General features: G+C 40.4%; 1 protein-coding gene across 6 annotated transcripts in view; it reads left to right on the top strand.

Annotated features, from left to right (window-relative positions):
- The first annotated feature begins 3,963 nt into the window (after positions 1-3,963).
- The window catches only part of pwwp2b (PWWP domain containing 2B), a 74,470-nt gene continuing 63,136 nt past the window's right edge, over positions 3,964-15,297 (top strand). For all 6 annotated transcript variants that reach the window (XR_010021000.1, XR_010020998.1, XR_010020999.1 and 3 more), the window contains exons 1-3: positions 3,964-4,091; positions 4,838-5,307; positions 7,641-9,266. Coding sequence is in view for 2 of the 6 variants with exons in the window: in XM_063071766.1 (XP_062927836.1) it covers positions 5,150-5,307; positions 7,641-9,252 (1,770 nt within the window). In the remaining 4 variants the exon portion in view is untranslated. The remainder of the gene's footprint in view (positions 4,092-4,837; positions 5,308-7,640; positions 9,267-15,297) is intronic.

Here is a 15,297-nt window from a genome sequence, read left to right as displayed (position 1 = left end):
AAGCATCTAACCCAGAGAGGGTAGCTGGCTGAATACTAGAGACCTGTGCTGATATCTTCAACTTTTCAATTTGGCAGTCTAAAGTACCCACCTGTTTCAAGCGGGCTTCAATTATACCGATGCCTAAGAATGCGTAACTGGTGGAAATGTACTTAATTCACAACCACCAACAATGAGTTGGGTTTCACTTTAAGAGCTAGTCTGACATGATGATGGTATTACATAAAGAGTTTTTAGCATGCTTTGGGTTCAGTTTTGTCACGTTCATTAAGTGAGTTGCTACGGCTTTTCTGAATCATAAAACGCCTCTGCCATTTTATTTGCGAAAACCTACATTAGTGACACCAATGCTCTAGGACAATCCTAGCGTTATTGAACAAATCAGCCAATGTATCTGCTTTGAAACCGCTGGAGTTTTGGGAGCAAAATGCCGCCGCTTGGTTCATGCAAGCTGAGGCTCAATTCGCACTTCAAGAAATCTCTGCCAAGCAACAGGAAATGTTTCTATGTAGTAACTTTGCTCAGAAAATCCATGGCTGCAAGAGTGGTGACTCAACTAGAACACCTGCCTGAACACAATAAATATCGGCTGCTGGAAACTCACTTTTTACAGACATGTCAAGTCCCTAAGCCATAGTTTGACCATGTCAATGTGGACCTTGTTGATCCTCTTCCCTCCTCCCCTGGTTTCATATACCTCCTTATCATGGTGGACCATACCACCAGGTGGCCAGAGGTTGTTCCTCTAGCATTGACGACAGCCACAGATGTAGCTCAAGCATTCATCAGCACCTGGGTTGCTCGTTTTGGCACCCCATCTGATATTTCCTCAGACTGCGGTCTCCAGTTCATATCAAACTACAGGGTTGCAATGGCCCAGAACCTCAGTGTTAGGCTACATTGCACCATGACATATCACCCACAGTCCAATGGCCGATGCGTACAGTTTGACCATTCCTTAAAGGCTGCTCTGAGGGATTCCCTGACTGATGAGTGTTGGCATGATTGTCTCCCATGGGTTCTGCTGGGGCTTAGAACAGCTCCAAAAGAGGGCCTGCAGTCATCTGTGGCTGAGTTAGTATAGGGGTAGCCATTATGAGTAACAGGTGATTTCATTCCTGATGCCATGACTTCCTGGTTGGCCTCTCAACAGCTTCCCACCATCAGTAAATTCAAGCAACACACATAAAAATTGCTGGTGAACGCAGCAGGCAAGGCAGCATCTACAGGAAGAGGTAGAGTCGACATTTCGGGCTGAGACCCTTTGTCAGGACTAACTGAAAGAAGAGATAGTAAGAGATTTGAAAGTGGGAGGGGAGGGGGAGATCCGAAATAATAGGAGAAGACAGTGTGGCCACTGGGAGATCCTGCTTTCTCTGGTGGACACACATTTTTAATTCCACATCCCATTCCCATTCTGATATGTCTATCCACGGCCTCCTCTACTGTCAAGATGAAGCCACACTCTGGTTGGAGGAACAACACCTTATATTCCATCTGGGTAGCCTCCAACCTGATGGCATGAACATTGACTTCTCTAACTTCCATTAATGCCCCACCTCCCCTTCGTACCCCATCCGTTATTTATTTATCTTTTATTATTTTTTTTTCTCTCTCTCCTTTTTCTCCCTCTGTCCCTCTCACCATACTCCTTGTTCATCCTCTGGGCTTCCGCCCTCCCCCTTTCTTTCTCCCTAGGCCTCCCATCCCATGATCCTCTCATATCCCTTTTGCCAATCAACTTTCCAGCTCTTAGCTCCATCCCTTCCCCCTCCTGTCTTCTCCTATCATTTCGGATCTCCCCCTCCCCCTCCCACTTTCAAATCTCTTACTAGCTCTTCTTTCAGTTAGTCCTGACAAAGTGTCTCAGCCCGAAACGTCGACTGTATCTCTTCCTATAGATGCTGCCTGGCCTGCTGTGTTCACCAGCAATTTTTATGTGTGTTGCTTGAAATTCCAGCATCTGCAGATTTCCTCATGTTTGCATCAGTAAATTCAATTCCTTTTCACTTATTTCTACCTCCCATCATGGCATACAGCACTCTTGGGTTCCTGTTGACCCTCATTCTGCCTCATTTGTTCTTGTCTGCCATGATGCACACCACCATCCCCTTAGGTCACCTTATGATGGCCCATTCTGCATTTTGGAACAGGGTGAAACACTTTTATCATAGATAAGAGGGATAAACATATTTCAGTAGGAACCAAGCTAGTCAACTCGTCCGAGCTCCAGACAGGATCACAATGCCAGTTTTAGTGAATTCTGGAGGGGCCTGTGTAGGGTAACATAATTGGTGGGAATGTACATAGTTCACAACCACCAATATTGACTTGGGTTTTACTTTAAGAGGCTGGTCTGATATGATAACAGCATTACGTAAAGCGTTTTTTGCATGCTTTGGGCTCAGTTTTTTGGTGTTCAATAAATGAGTTGCTATGGCTTTTCCAAAACATAAAAGCCTTCACTGCTTAATTTGCTAAAGCCTACAGTAACAACATTTCCTCCCCAATCTCCCTCAGCACAGGTACACCACAAGGCTGTGTGGTTTGTCCTCTGCTCTACTCACTTTATACGCATGACTGTGAGGCTAAGCACACCTCCAATGCCATATTCAAGTTTACTGATGACACCACTGTTGTAAGGCTGTATCAAGGGTGGTAACAAATCACAGCAGTGCCTCTACTTTCTCGGAAGTTGGTGAAGATTCAGCATGTAAAATAAAACTTTGACAAACTTCTATCGGAATGTGGTGGAGAGTATATTGATTACTTGCATCATGGCCTGGTATGGAAACACCAATGCCCTGGTATGGAAAAGCTGACAAAATCTAGTCCATATGGTCCAGTCCACCATGGGTAAAGCCCTTCCCACCATTGAGCGTTTCTACACAGAGCGCTGTTGCAGGGAAGTGGCACCCATCATCAAGGACCCCAACCATGCAGGCCATGCCCGCTCCTTGCTGCCACCATGAGGAAGAGGGTGCAGGAGCCTCAGGATCTGCACAGCTAGGTCCAGGGACAGTTATTACTCCCAATCATCAGGCTCTTGAACCAGAGGGGAAAAATCCACTCAACTTCACTCACCCCATCATTGAACTGTTCTCACAACCTATGGACTCTTCATCTCATATTCTCGATAGTTATTGTTAGTTATCTATTCTTTTCCTTTCTTTTTTTAACATAAAGTTGGTATCTTTGTGGAATCAGCTGCCAGTAGCTGAGGCAGGTACAATAATTAGAAAGGTTTAGAAGGTTGTGGGCAAAACACATGCAAATGGGACTAGTTTCCACAAACCAGTTGACTGAAGGGTCTGGTTCCACGTTATATTATTCTATGACTCTATGTCACAAAATGATCACTTCTATCTTTGCTCTCCCTAATGTGGAGGGTTAACTTTGTGAGCAGCAAAGGGTTAGAAAAGGAAGGTGTTGCATTGCAGTTAGATGCTGTAGAAATGGGGAGGTTGTGTTGGGGTGCATGAATCATTAAACAATGTTGTTAATGAGGGGTCCTTTTGGAATGCTGAAAGGGGTGAGGAAGGGATGGGAAGTTATACAAAGTGATAGAGATGGCAAGGATTGGTAGAGAGACCACTTTGGGTTGGCTGTTTTGGAGTGACCAAAGGCAAGTTCTTTCGACGTTCAGGCTGGGAAGGAAAAGTCTGAAAGTAGAAGGGTGGGAGTTACATTCTGGTTTTGCTTTTTTTCTCTGGAGCAATATAAAAGGCGCTGGTGGAACTCAGCTGGACAAGCTTGTTCAACGGTGAGAATTTTGCTTTTAATCTCTTTGCAAGTTTAAGAATATTTTGGTTGGTAACAAACTGCGAAAACAGCATGATAGCAATGGTAAATGGACTCGCCGGCAATGTTAGCAACAAACTTATGCTGTGATTGACAGTATTGAGGGACGTGTAATCGAACCGCAAGAGGACGCTGTCTAGCGCTTCCGCAATCCATCCTTTGCATTGCTTTATTAATCATCGTGCTCATTAGGCCGCTGTGGGGCGTTTGATTCTGGAAGCTTTAAAGACTTCAAATGGTGTACCTTCAGGAAACCGTCTACGTGTAGTATTCAGTCCGTGCATTCTCAGGTATTATTTATTGCTTTTTTAAATAGGACGATGCTTTACACTGTGTTCTATGCGTGGTTTCAAAGTAAAATCTATTTTATTACCCTGATTTGTTGAAGGTAAATATATCAGAATCTTAGAACGAACAGTTTAAAGTTTTTTTGTTAATTGAAATGACTTGGTGCTTCGTAGGCCAACAGGGGTGATGTATTAGCCTATTGTCCTAAATTAAATGTGTTATTTTAAGCCTAATTATATAAAATGAATTGAAAGATACATATGATAAGACTGTACTCACTGTTTTAAATGTAAGGCGACCTGGATACTTTAAAATCACGTTGGTAGTTGGCAGCACAATTGTTAATACTTTAAGGCCTGTAGCCAATGCATAAACCACTTTTGTTGAGTCTGGGGAGATTAGTTTTTAAAGATCATGGAATATTAATCATAATCCAGGATTGAAAGAGAGCAACATAGTCAAATATAGACAGCTGTTAAGGTCAGTGCGCTTAATTTCCATATATTGAAAACAAAGAAGACGGTTGAATCCTAATTAAGCGCCTCCCTAATTCTCTCTAAACAGTTCTGCATGGATGAGATTATATTTAATGCTGCAAATTGGAATGAGAACCCAAGGAAGTGGATCAGCTGTGTTTAATCTCATCACAATTGTCTGTGTGAGGGAAGTGCGATTTTCTTGCGAATGATTGTCATATGCAATGAACGGTGAATTGTTTGTAACATGTTTTTCCTGGTTTCACTTGCAGGGAAGAACGGTGCTTCTTTTCCCCCTCCCAAGCGAATCTTCCCCAGCCTGTGGTTCACGCTGCACTGGTGATCGTGTGCGTGAGTGCGCGCAGCTGTTTGTCTCGAGCTCCGGGACCAGGCGATGGGACGCATGCGTCGGGCACCCGCGCTCCGCTCCGGGCCGTGCGACTGAGCGAGCCTCCTTTTGATTGACAGGTGGAGGGCGAGGCGCGGGCACGGAGCGACGCTCGCTCCCCGCTGCGTCACCCTGCCCCCCCACCCCGCCCCTCCCCCAATCACCCCCCGCACCCCAGCATTGCCCCGCCAGCAACATGGCGGCGCTCAGCCCGGAGCCCGGAGCCGCAACGGGGTTACGAGCCGGCGCCCAGCTCTCCGTCACTGTGGAACACGTCGTTAGCGGCACCTTAGTGGTGTCCACCAACTTCGGAGGCAGCAGCTTCACCGGGATCCTGATAGACATGGCCAAGAAGTAAGTCCTCTGCCCTCCCCACTCCCCCAGCAACCACCCCTCCCTCACCCGTCAGTGCACACATTTTATTTAGATGTAAAACAACTCGAGTTTGAAGCCACCCACGCTCTACAGCAAGCACTAGGCCTTTCAGCACAAGGGAGATGGGTAATTGGCGTTAGATCAAACACAATCTGCTTTGCAAAATTTGAGGAATTAATTCTTTGAGTGCTGTCTAGTGTGACCTAGTTCATAATAGAAACAACTATTCTACCATTCTATATGGGCATCACGTTGGCAATCTGATTGAATCCTATATTTTAGATGTCATCCAATCAAGAACAATCTGAAAACATGCTGAGGAAAGGCGCTTTTTTTTTGCAATAGCATCTTTTTCCCCAAAATGATGCTTGTTATTTTGGCGCCTGATAGTTTGAGGCACTGAGCACTAAACTTGCTTCTCTCTTAAATCATATCATGCCTTCAGTTCAAAGCAGCAGATTCCTTTAAGCAGTTGATATACAGCAAATTACAGAATCTTGACCCAGTTCTCTAATGAAAATCCATGCATAAATGGTGTTTTTATTTGACTGAAGATATCCCTGGATAACTATGTAATAGTTCAAATTTAAATTTTATTTTGTCCTTTATTTTTTGGGTTGTCAACATTGCCCTAACCTAAAATCACACTGGAAGTCATGAGATAAAAATTCCCTGCGTATATTTTGTAAGAAAACCACGACTGGAATTTTGCTCATATTGGCTGAATGTTTTGTATTCCAACTGAATCGGGATAGATACATCTGATTAGATGCTCTCCAGCACTATTGACATTCTATTGCTCTTTAAAGTCTGTTATTTGAGTGAGTTTTTTTGGTGTATCTTTTTGTAGTCAATACATTCCTTCAGAAGCTGCAAACAAAAGAAATGCTGGTTCAGCGGAATAAGGATTTCGTTATGGCTGGTCCTTTCAGTATAGCTCATAAAAAAAACTTAAGTGTAAAATTTACTATTTGAAGGACTTTGGTTCCTTTGCAGAGTACAAATGGGTCTTCAATACCAAATTAGTTTAAATTGGCTCTTGGTGAACTTGAAGAGGACTTTTAGTTTTGCATGTCATGAGGCACAATCTGTACTTGCTCTACCATTTTTGAAGTTCTCAGGGTTGTGAGATAGGATACTAATTATCTCCATTGCATTTTACTTCACACTGTTGAGCATGGTAGATTTGTGTTTGGCCTCTTGTTGCCCTTTCTGAGGCTCTCTCTTAAAACACAGTAAACTCCATGGAATCAAATCTAGAGCTTCCATTGCTGTGGAGCAGGTGCAGTGCAGTTGAAGCCCTTTTCCCTAGTGAGTCCATGCTATTAAAATGCAGTGCAAGTCCTGGGTTCTCTATCAATTTGTGCAAGAGTGATGTTGACTAGAGTGGCAACAAGGAAATTGTTAGACATTAAAATAAACAAGTTTCAGTTCCTTGATTTGTTCATGGAGATCATTGTGAAGATGGTGCACTGCCAATAAGTGCTCAGTTGCTGCTCACCCCCCCCCCGATAAAATACTAATTCTGAAATCAAATAAAACCCATCCCCTTGCCCCGAAATAACCATAATTGTTAAATTGACAGGATTGTTGCAGCTACAAGTGACACCTAGTTCACTTCTAGGCAGTTACCTGTGCACTTTTTTACATTTTGATATTGCTTGATCAGTAAAGTACAAGATAAGTGTTTTGCATTGCAATGTCAAATTGTATATGCCAATAAAATAAAATTCTTTAATTGCTAACCATCATAAAGAGGACTTTGTAATATATTCATAAGTGTGATCTGTAGCTTAGTCACTTTCAGCTTCCTCATTTGCAGGAAATGTAGGGAAGTTTAAGGAGTCATTGCATTCTTTTTATTAAAAAAAACTAATTTGTAGTCTATTCTCCACATATATTGTTTGGCCATGTTTAATTAAAAGTTGGAAATATTTAATAATATGATAAGTAGTATGTAAAGTGGTTCAATATGCCATCCTGTCTTTCACTTAAAATTTCAGCACTGTGTATTTTATAATTCTGCTTTGTTTTAACCCCCTCTGCAACTGCAAACAAAAACTGAAACCATTAATATGAATTTAGGGGATCAAGACTGCAAATAAAAGCTATTTTCAGTGGCAAGGTTCCACAGAATCTGGCATTCTATTTATAATCAGCACAAACCTTTATAATTAGATGCTAGTTAAAATTTCAACCATTTAATGTGGACACTTTCTTGTAGCCATGCAAGAAGTTATATGGTCTAGATTTTGCTTTTTATTCTGTCAGTATGCCATTAACTCTTTGTTTCTTGAATATTTTTCCACCAGGTCTGGTTTGTGTGGTTTACTACCAAACCCGTTTCCTGTTGAATCATGCACCAGTGAATTCCTTGATGGGAAAGAACAGCCAGTCTGTCAGACTGAGTCTGAGCTCTGCAACTTGCAGCATCCCAAGATGTCAAACAGAGAACAAGTTTCACCTCTTCAGCCATTACCAAAAACTGTGCCTTGCTTTCCACCTTATTGTGAAGGTGTACCTCTGCCACAACCTCTGGTATTGAGACAAACTTACAATCAGTGGGTTCCCCAGCCTCCACCTCGGACAATCAAACGCACCAAAAGGCGCCTATCAAGGAATCGTGATCCTGGTAAGCTTATAATGAGCACCATTAGATTGCGACCTAGGCAGGTACTGTGTGAAAAGTGCAAAAACACACTAAATCGTGAGGAAGAGGATGATGATGACAAAGATGGACACAACAATAAGAATGAGAAAAAGACTAGCATGGAAGAAAATGAAAAGAGGAAACTTGAGGTAATGTGTTGTGAAAATAGGAAAATAAAAAAGGAAAAGAAAGATGATAAATTTTCTAGTGAGATGGTGCATCGAAGCCCAGTAATTAAAATATCATACAGCACTCCTCAAGGGAAAGGAAAGGTGGTGAAAATTCCATCACGGGTACATGGCTCAGTTGAGCCATTTTGTCCTAAACGGTTAGGTCAAAATGAAAGTGTGGACCAGGACAAGAACACACATTGTGATGAGATGGAGGTTCTTCAAGAAAAGTCATTTTCTAGTCCATCTGGAACCATTCCAAAGCTAAAACTAACTAGGCCTTTGCATTCCATGGCAGACATCCCACCACCTAGAATTCGATTAAAACCTCATCGGCTCAGTAACGGGGACAATGTTGCAATTTATAAGGCTGAGCTTGTAGATGATATAAATAGTGAAGTGCAACCTGCACGGAGATCAGATAGTGGTACACTTCATTCTGAAGAATCCACAGGAAAGAGTTCGGTGGAGACATCAGGGAGTTCTGGAGAGGAGGACCAATGGAGGTATAAAAGGAGTCGTCGAAGCAAGGATCAAGATGATCTGACTGTATATTTAAGTTATAGGAAAAAAAGAGCAGATTCATCAAGCTTATCAGTCTGTAGCAACGATAGTCTAGATGAATCAAAGTCTTCTAGTTCAGAAATAACTTCACCAGAAATATGTGATTTTGCACCTGGAGATGATGCATCTGTGTCATCTTCTTCCAAAGAAGAAAAGACTGTGCCACCCTTAACTGTGAGACTTCATACCAAAACTGTCACAAGATGTGTAACAACCGAAGGCAGGACTATATCCGTTGGCGATATTGTATGGGGGAAGATTCATGGCTTCCCCTGGTGGCCTGCACGTATTCTTGGCATTAGTGTTAACAAGAAGGAAAATGGGACTCCAGTGTGGCAGGAAGCCAGGGTGTCTTGGTTTGGATCACCTACAACATCGCTGCTTTCTGTGTCAAAAGTCTCGCCATTTTTGGAGTATTTTAAGTTGAGGTTTAACAGGAAGAAGAAAGGAGTGTACCGCAGGGCGATTACAGAAGCTGCAAAGGCAGCTGATCACCTGACACCTGAAATCCGATCTCTCCTTTCGCAATACGAAACTTAACTGAGCCAAAGCAGGTGAGTGATGGTAAAGCTGGCTTCTTGAACTTTATTTCATGTATGTGATTAAAAATTTCCAGAAGCAAAATAGCTGACTCCACAGGATTTGTACCCTGTAAATCAATTAAATTACATCTGAAGATTCACAATTGGGAGAGAATAATACAATAGTATATGTTTAGATATGAGCATTCGGTAATTAGTTACATAGTAAAGTGTGACCAAAAGACTTTTTCAGTCTTTGAGGCCTTGGCAGTTCATAGAATCATGTTTGAAGTTTCTGTGGTTAGATGCTATTTTCCTGCCAGCAGCCCTGTAATTTCCTGGGATGGTGGGACCAAAATCAGATTAAATGCTGAGATTAAATACAATTTATAGACTGAAATCTATCAAGACTTCCCTCAGATAAATAAAGCTAGTGCTGGAGATAATATTTTTTCCCAGTTATTTTACCTATCCAGTTAAGTCATTGGAACACAGGTGGGTTTTGGTATATTATTGAGTAAATATATGCTAGCCAATGGGTACTTGTACACTAGTTGCCCTTACCAGGCCTGGTCTTATCCAATCTTGGAGATACAGCAATCCTCATTCCAATGTTCTAAGTGCTTGCACATCTGAATGGTTCTGTATTTTTGTATTCATGTGTGAATAAGTTTGCTCAAGATGGAAATCAATCAGCAACTCTCCTCTCAATTTTTCTATAGTCTCAATACCTAGGCCACAATCTGGAACGGTAGTGCTGCAAGTGGTGCACTGCTGTCTCGCAACTCCCGTGTTCTGCTTTCATTTCTGACCTTCAGTCTGAATAACTGTGTAGAGCATTGTTCTGCCTGTGACTGTATGAGTTTACCTGGGTTGCTTCAATTTCTTCCCACATCCCAAAGATATTTCTAGTTGGTAGGTAATTGGCTACAGTGGATTTCCTCTTGGTGTACAAAAATCAAGATAGTAATGTAAGAGAGGATAGGTTAAAGGGGAAAATAAAAGGATGAATGGGATTACTAGGAGAATTAGTATAGACTTGGTGGGCAAAATGGAGCTCTTCTACCTCTGAAGAAAGTATTAAGTTAGAACCATTATTTTTAAATGAGCATTGATCCTAGAATATGCTGGAGATTGTTCTCCTAAAGAGTTCCACAGCCTTTGATTACACCGGATTGGAATGCAGCCAATTCATAATCCATTTAAATTCCTACTGATTACAAAAGGCTTTGTCTTGTTACTCATTGGGTTGAAGCATTTCACCTGCGTACTGTAATTGCTGGTATTTACTTTTTTCTGATGAGTGACTGGATTGGTGAAGTTGCTTATCAGTCATCAAGGAGCAGACCTGGCTGCCTTGCTGTGCCAGTGGGTGGGGGGGGGGGGGGGGAGTGGAGAGTCTCCTGCTCTTAATGTAGGTGAGGTCTGTTGCACGGGAACTCCTGAGTGTTGGGAGGTATCTGGCTGAAAAACCTGTCTCAGTGTTGTTGGCAATTGCTTTACCATTATCACATGCTCTGAGACACAGATCATTCCATACAAAAGTTCATTGCAGCACTTGAGGGTGGGGGGGGGGGGAAGAGAGAGGATTGCAGAATGTAAGACCATAAGATGTAGGAGCAGAATTAGGCCATTGGCCCATAAAGTCTGCTCAGCCATTTCATCATGGCTGATCTATTTTTCTTCTCCTGCCTTCTCCCTGTATCCCTGTGGCAACGGATTCCACGGATACACCACCCTCTGGCTGAAGAAACAATGCTACACATAATTACAGAGGAAAGTGCAGTGCTGGTAGACAAGAAGGTATAAGGGCCATGGCGAGTTATGTTGAGGGATCAAGGATTCGTCCTTCACATTTAAATATTTAATTTTCATGTTTAAATATTTCATCTTTATTGTACAAGAAGTGTGTTCAAGAGTCTTATAACGGCAGGGCAGAAGCCGTCCCTGAGCCTAGTGATCTGTGCTCAAGATTTTGTATTTTCTGATGGGAAAGGGAGAATAACTAGGGTGTCACTTCTATTATGTCTTCCTGAGACTGGGAATTGTAGATGGTGGGGGGGGGCGGGTGCAGAGTGTGAGGATGGAGGACGGTTTTCATCATTATTCATGATATTCTTATATTTTCTGTTTGGTTAGAAATAGAAAATACAAGTGTAGGGTTCTCAGTAATATTAACAGTAATGTTAACTGTTAAGGCTAACAGAAATATTACTGAGAACCTTACACAAGTGATATAGATCACTATGGTTTTGGCCGTTGGCTATATCAGAGAATTGCAGGCGTACTCATGATTTTTCATCTTTTACTTCAAATACAGTCAGTAAACATGACTTCCTGCTGATGATAGAATCAAAAAATGCCATTATCAAGGTCTGAAAAATGAATGTAGATTATAGAGGTTACAGATCTTGTGACAATATAAAGATGGGGGGAGGGGAGTTGCTCCTAGTTGATTGCAATATGCAATTTGTGGAGCAAGCTGAAATGTGTGCCAGAAGATGTAGAATTGTTTTGTATGTTTTTTCCCTGGCTGAGCATTTAGTGATGTTAAAATGTTTCCACATATAATTGTTGCATGAGGAATTTTAGATTACTTGTCAGTACGGTTTATACTGAACTATTGTGTGATTGCTCATGAGATGGGTAATGGATAAGTTCATTCAGCTTCTGAGAGTTTTTGTGCATCTGGCTATTGATTTTTAATGATCAGTTGATCAGATAATCCTTTGATCCATTCAAATTTGGCTAATACCAAATGTCCAACCGTTGGGACCTATCAACTTCCTGAATATGACTTGTTTCCCTTGTTTTGATCATTTCATGGAGAGCAGTCTTGAATCCTATTAGCTGCCGGAGATGTTGCCAAGGATTTGTGAGACATATCCCACTTTTTCAGTCTGGCTAGTGATTTTCTGTACAGGAGTTTAACTTTTAAGATTGTTTTCAATTCTATCCAAAATTCAAAATGTAATTATCAGAAGTTAATCATTGATAGTGAAGACCATAGCAGTTGGTTGTATAATTGCGACAAAAGTGAAGAATGATGCAAAGAAGTCATTTAATATCCTTGCCCTATTGAGCCAATTTTCTGTCTATTATTAGGAGCCTTTTAGAGAGCCAATTACATTTTCACTTGTCATCTGGCACCCATCAAGGTAAAAGATCTTTTGCTGTGATCACTGCAGATCACTGTATTCTATGTTCATTTCCTTTTAGCTGCTCACTTTTTAATTTTGTATTTAAGTATATTCTTTTCAGTGTTCAGAAGTGTTTCACTAGTTAGCAATTTGGGTGTTTCTATGTGTACTTTCTTTTGCCCTTGAGATTAGAGATGACTTCATTTTTCTGTAGAATGATTTGCGAAATTGACCTATTCCTCCTTGCTTTTAATTTATTGATCTATTGTTACCTAAGCCAATTAACTTTTCCAACTTTAGTTGCTTTTCTAATATTTCTTGATATGATACTTCATGAAGTCTTAATTTGTTGTTTCTGTCAACCACTGCATTTATCACGACAAGGTTATTTAAAATTGCATGTTCCTGACACTGGCTGGGCGAGTGATGATTATGGTGGTAACAAGTCACTTTGATATGGGCCATCATACTTTTTGCATAGCCTTTGAAGTCAAAACAAACTTGATTTGAACTTTTTTTAAGGATATATTACTGGAGCTGCAAGTGTTTGAGCCTGGTTTGAAATTGCAATATGATTTTCTGACTTGTTAACATAATTTTGGGTTGTCACTTGAACTTTTAATTATCTTCCATGATGTGCAGTACTTTTGTCCTAAAGATTGTTGTAATTAAACTATTATTACTCCATGTTCTTAATGTGTTGCATTTTATCACCATAATTTTAGTGCGTAATGAAGTAATCAGCATTAAGTATCTTTGTGAATGAAGTCTTGTTTTCTCATTAGCGATTAAAGTTGCTAACTTTGTCTCAAGCTTTTTGTTAATATTTTAGCAAATACCCATGCAATATGAAAATTATTGCATCTAAATTTCTGTCGTAGCAAGGATTTCTACTGCTTTGGAGTTTGTGATGGCGTTAAATGCCATGAATTTGAAATGGCACAGCACTTAGTGGTCTCAGATCTCAAACTAAATATGGCAATTAAATATTTGGCCTTTAAATCACTTCAGCTGAAAATAATTCTGAATGCCTTCTGTGTTGTACTTTGCAGTGTCCGTTCAATGATTTGTAACGGATGTAGCCTTGAATAGCCTTAAAATGGTCTGGTTATAATTAGAATAATCCCTTTAAATAGGTTTTGATTATATTGCATTGAAAGCATCTGGTCAGTGCCTCAAATTCAAGAGATACTTCTGCAGTAGAAAATAATTCATCTATTCAAGTTTAACAACGTCAACTTTCTTGGTGCTTTTTAAAGAAGTTTTAGTTTTTTTCTATAAGGAGTTTGTGGGGGTGAGGGGAAAGCCAGAGAGAGTTATGTTTTTATTGCTGGTGTCAGTTAATAATGAAAAGAGCTCTACTCCGTACTGTTTTTTGAAAGCAATCTTTTCTACATTTGCTAAAGCAATTTTATTTTGAAACTATGACTCGTGTTATTGATGTTTAATTCTGAGCCTATGAATCGTAGATATACCATTTCACTGCATTCAGCCATTTTTATTTCATCCTTGCTTGTAGCTTGTGATGGATAACTGGCAGGCAAGATTTCACAGAAGTTGGCCTGTCTGATTCAAGTTTCTAAATGGCTTTATCTTTGTGCTTTTGTAAATTTTGTACAGTTTTTTCTGTACTGTAATTATTTGGCTATATTTGGTGTGCATCCGCCTTTTGAAAAGGAACAGACACATTTACTGGACCTTTAGTTTGTTTTTTGTTCTATTTATAAAAGCAATTCCATAAAGTACTTTGAGGCTTATTATAAAATTTAGGGTGTGGATTGAGTTAAGAATAAATATGCATTAAACTTCAATTGGGCTGCAGTTCTCATACTGTGAACAAATTTATGAGCGGGATAAAGGCTTTAAATGGATCTCCTAACATGAATGGGAATGAAAATTGCAGCTGCAAGAAAAGGAAAGATTTTGAGATCATTTCTAAAAGACGCTCAAAAGGGTTTAAGTGGGTGAAGTATTTTAACAAGGAAAACTTCTGGTGATGAGTCTTGCACTATAAAATTAGCAGAGGGAAAATGTTAATTCTCTGACATCTATTAGAAGCAAGTACTAGCCCCTTAATTTCTGTGACCTTTGAGGGAATCTGATTTATAATATTTGTGTACAGTGATTGAAGGTAGCGGGATGAACTTTTGCATTTAATTTGGTAAAGCAAAGTGCAGATTGAATGATGCTGTCCCTTGAGTATTACAAACTTTATGGCGTATGTTTGGGGCTTGCGTTCTTAAGTTTTACATATTGGAGACTTATTAGTGTTTATCAAGATTTGATATTTTCAGTGATTTAAAGTTTATATTGGTCTTAAAGTACAACTAAATTAAAATTGGGTAATGTGTACAAATGTTGACCAGCACAGTCTTAATCATTTCTTAACCTGCTCAGGATTTTTTTTTCCCTCTGAATTTGCAAAAGTTTTATTTTCTTACATTATTGTCTCATGACTTTCTAATGATCTACAGATTGCTAACCATTCTTATGTTTTCACAATCTATAATAGAACTTTAAAAGTTATGTGCAGCATACTGTTTTAAAAACAAATAAATAAATAAATAATTCTGCATGCCTGGTGCAAAATGGAGAGCATCTTGACTGGTTATATCATGGCCTGGTACAGAAGCACCAATGCCCGAGAATGGGAGAAAAAAACAACAAAAAGTAGTGGATACCGCGCAGTCCATCACAGGAAAAGCCCTCCCCACCAATTGAACGCATCCAAAAGGAGTGCTGCAACAAGAAACCAGCATCTATCATCTAGGTCATTCTCTTCTTGCTGCTGCCATTGGGAAAGAGGTACAGAAGCCTTGGATCCCACACCACCAGGTTCAGGAACAGTTATTACCTTTCAACCATCAGGCTTTTGATCCAGTGCGGATAACTTCACTCACCCCGATACTGAACTGATTTCATCA

This window comes from Mobula hypostoma, chromosome 19 (assembly GCF_963921235.1).
Source record: "Mobula hypostoma chromosome 19, sMobHyp1.1, whole genome shotgun sequence".
In the NCBI taxonomy this organism is placed as follows: Eukaryota; Metazoa; Chordata; class Chondrichthyes; order Myliobatiformes; family Myliobatidae; genus Mobula; species Mobula hypostoma.
The sequence above is the reverse complement of the archived record's forward strand: the minus strand, read 5'-3'. Positions and strand labels throughout refer to the sequence as shown.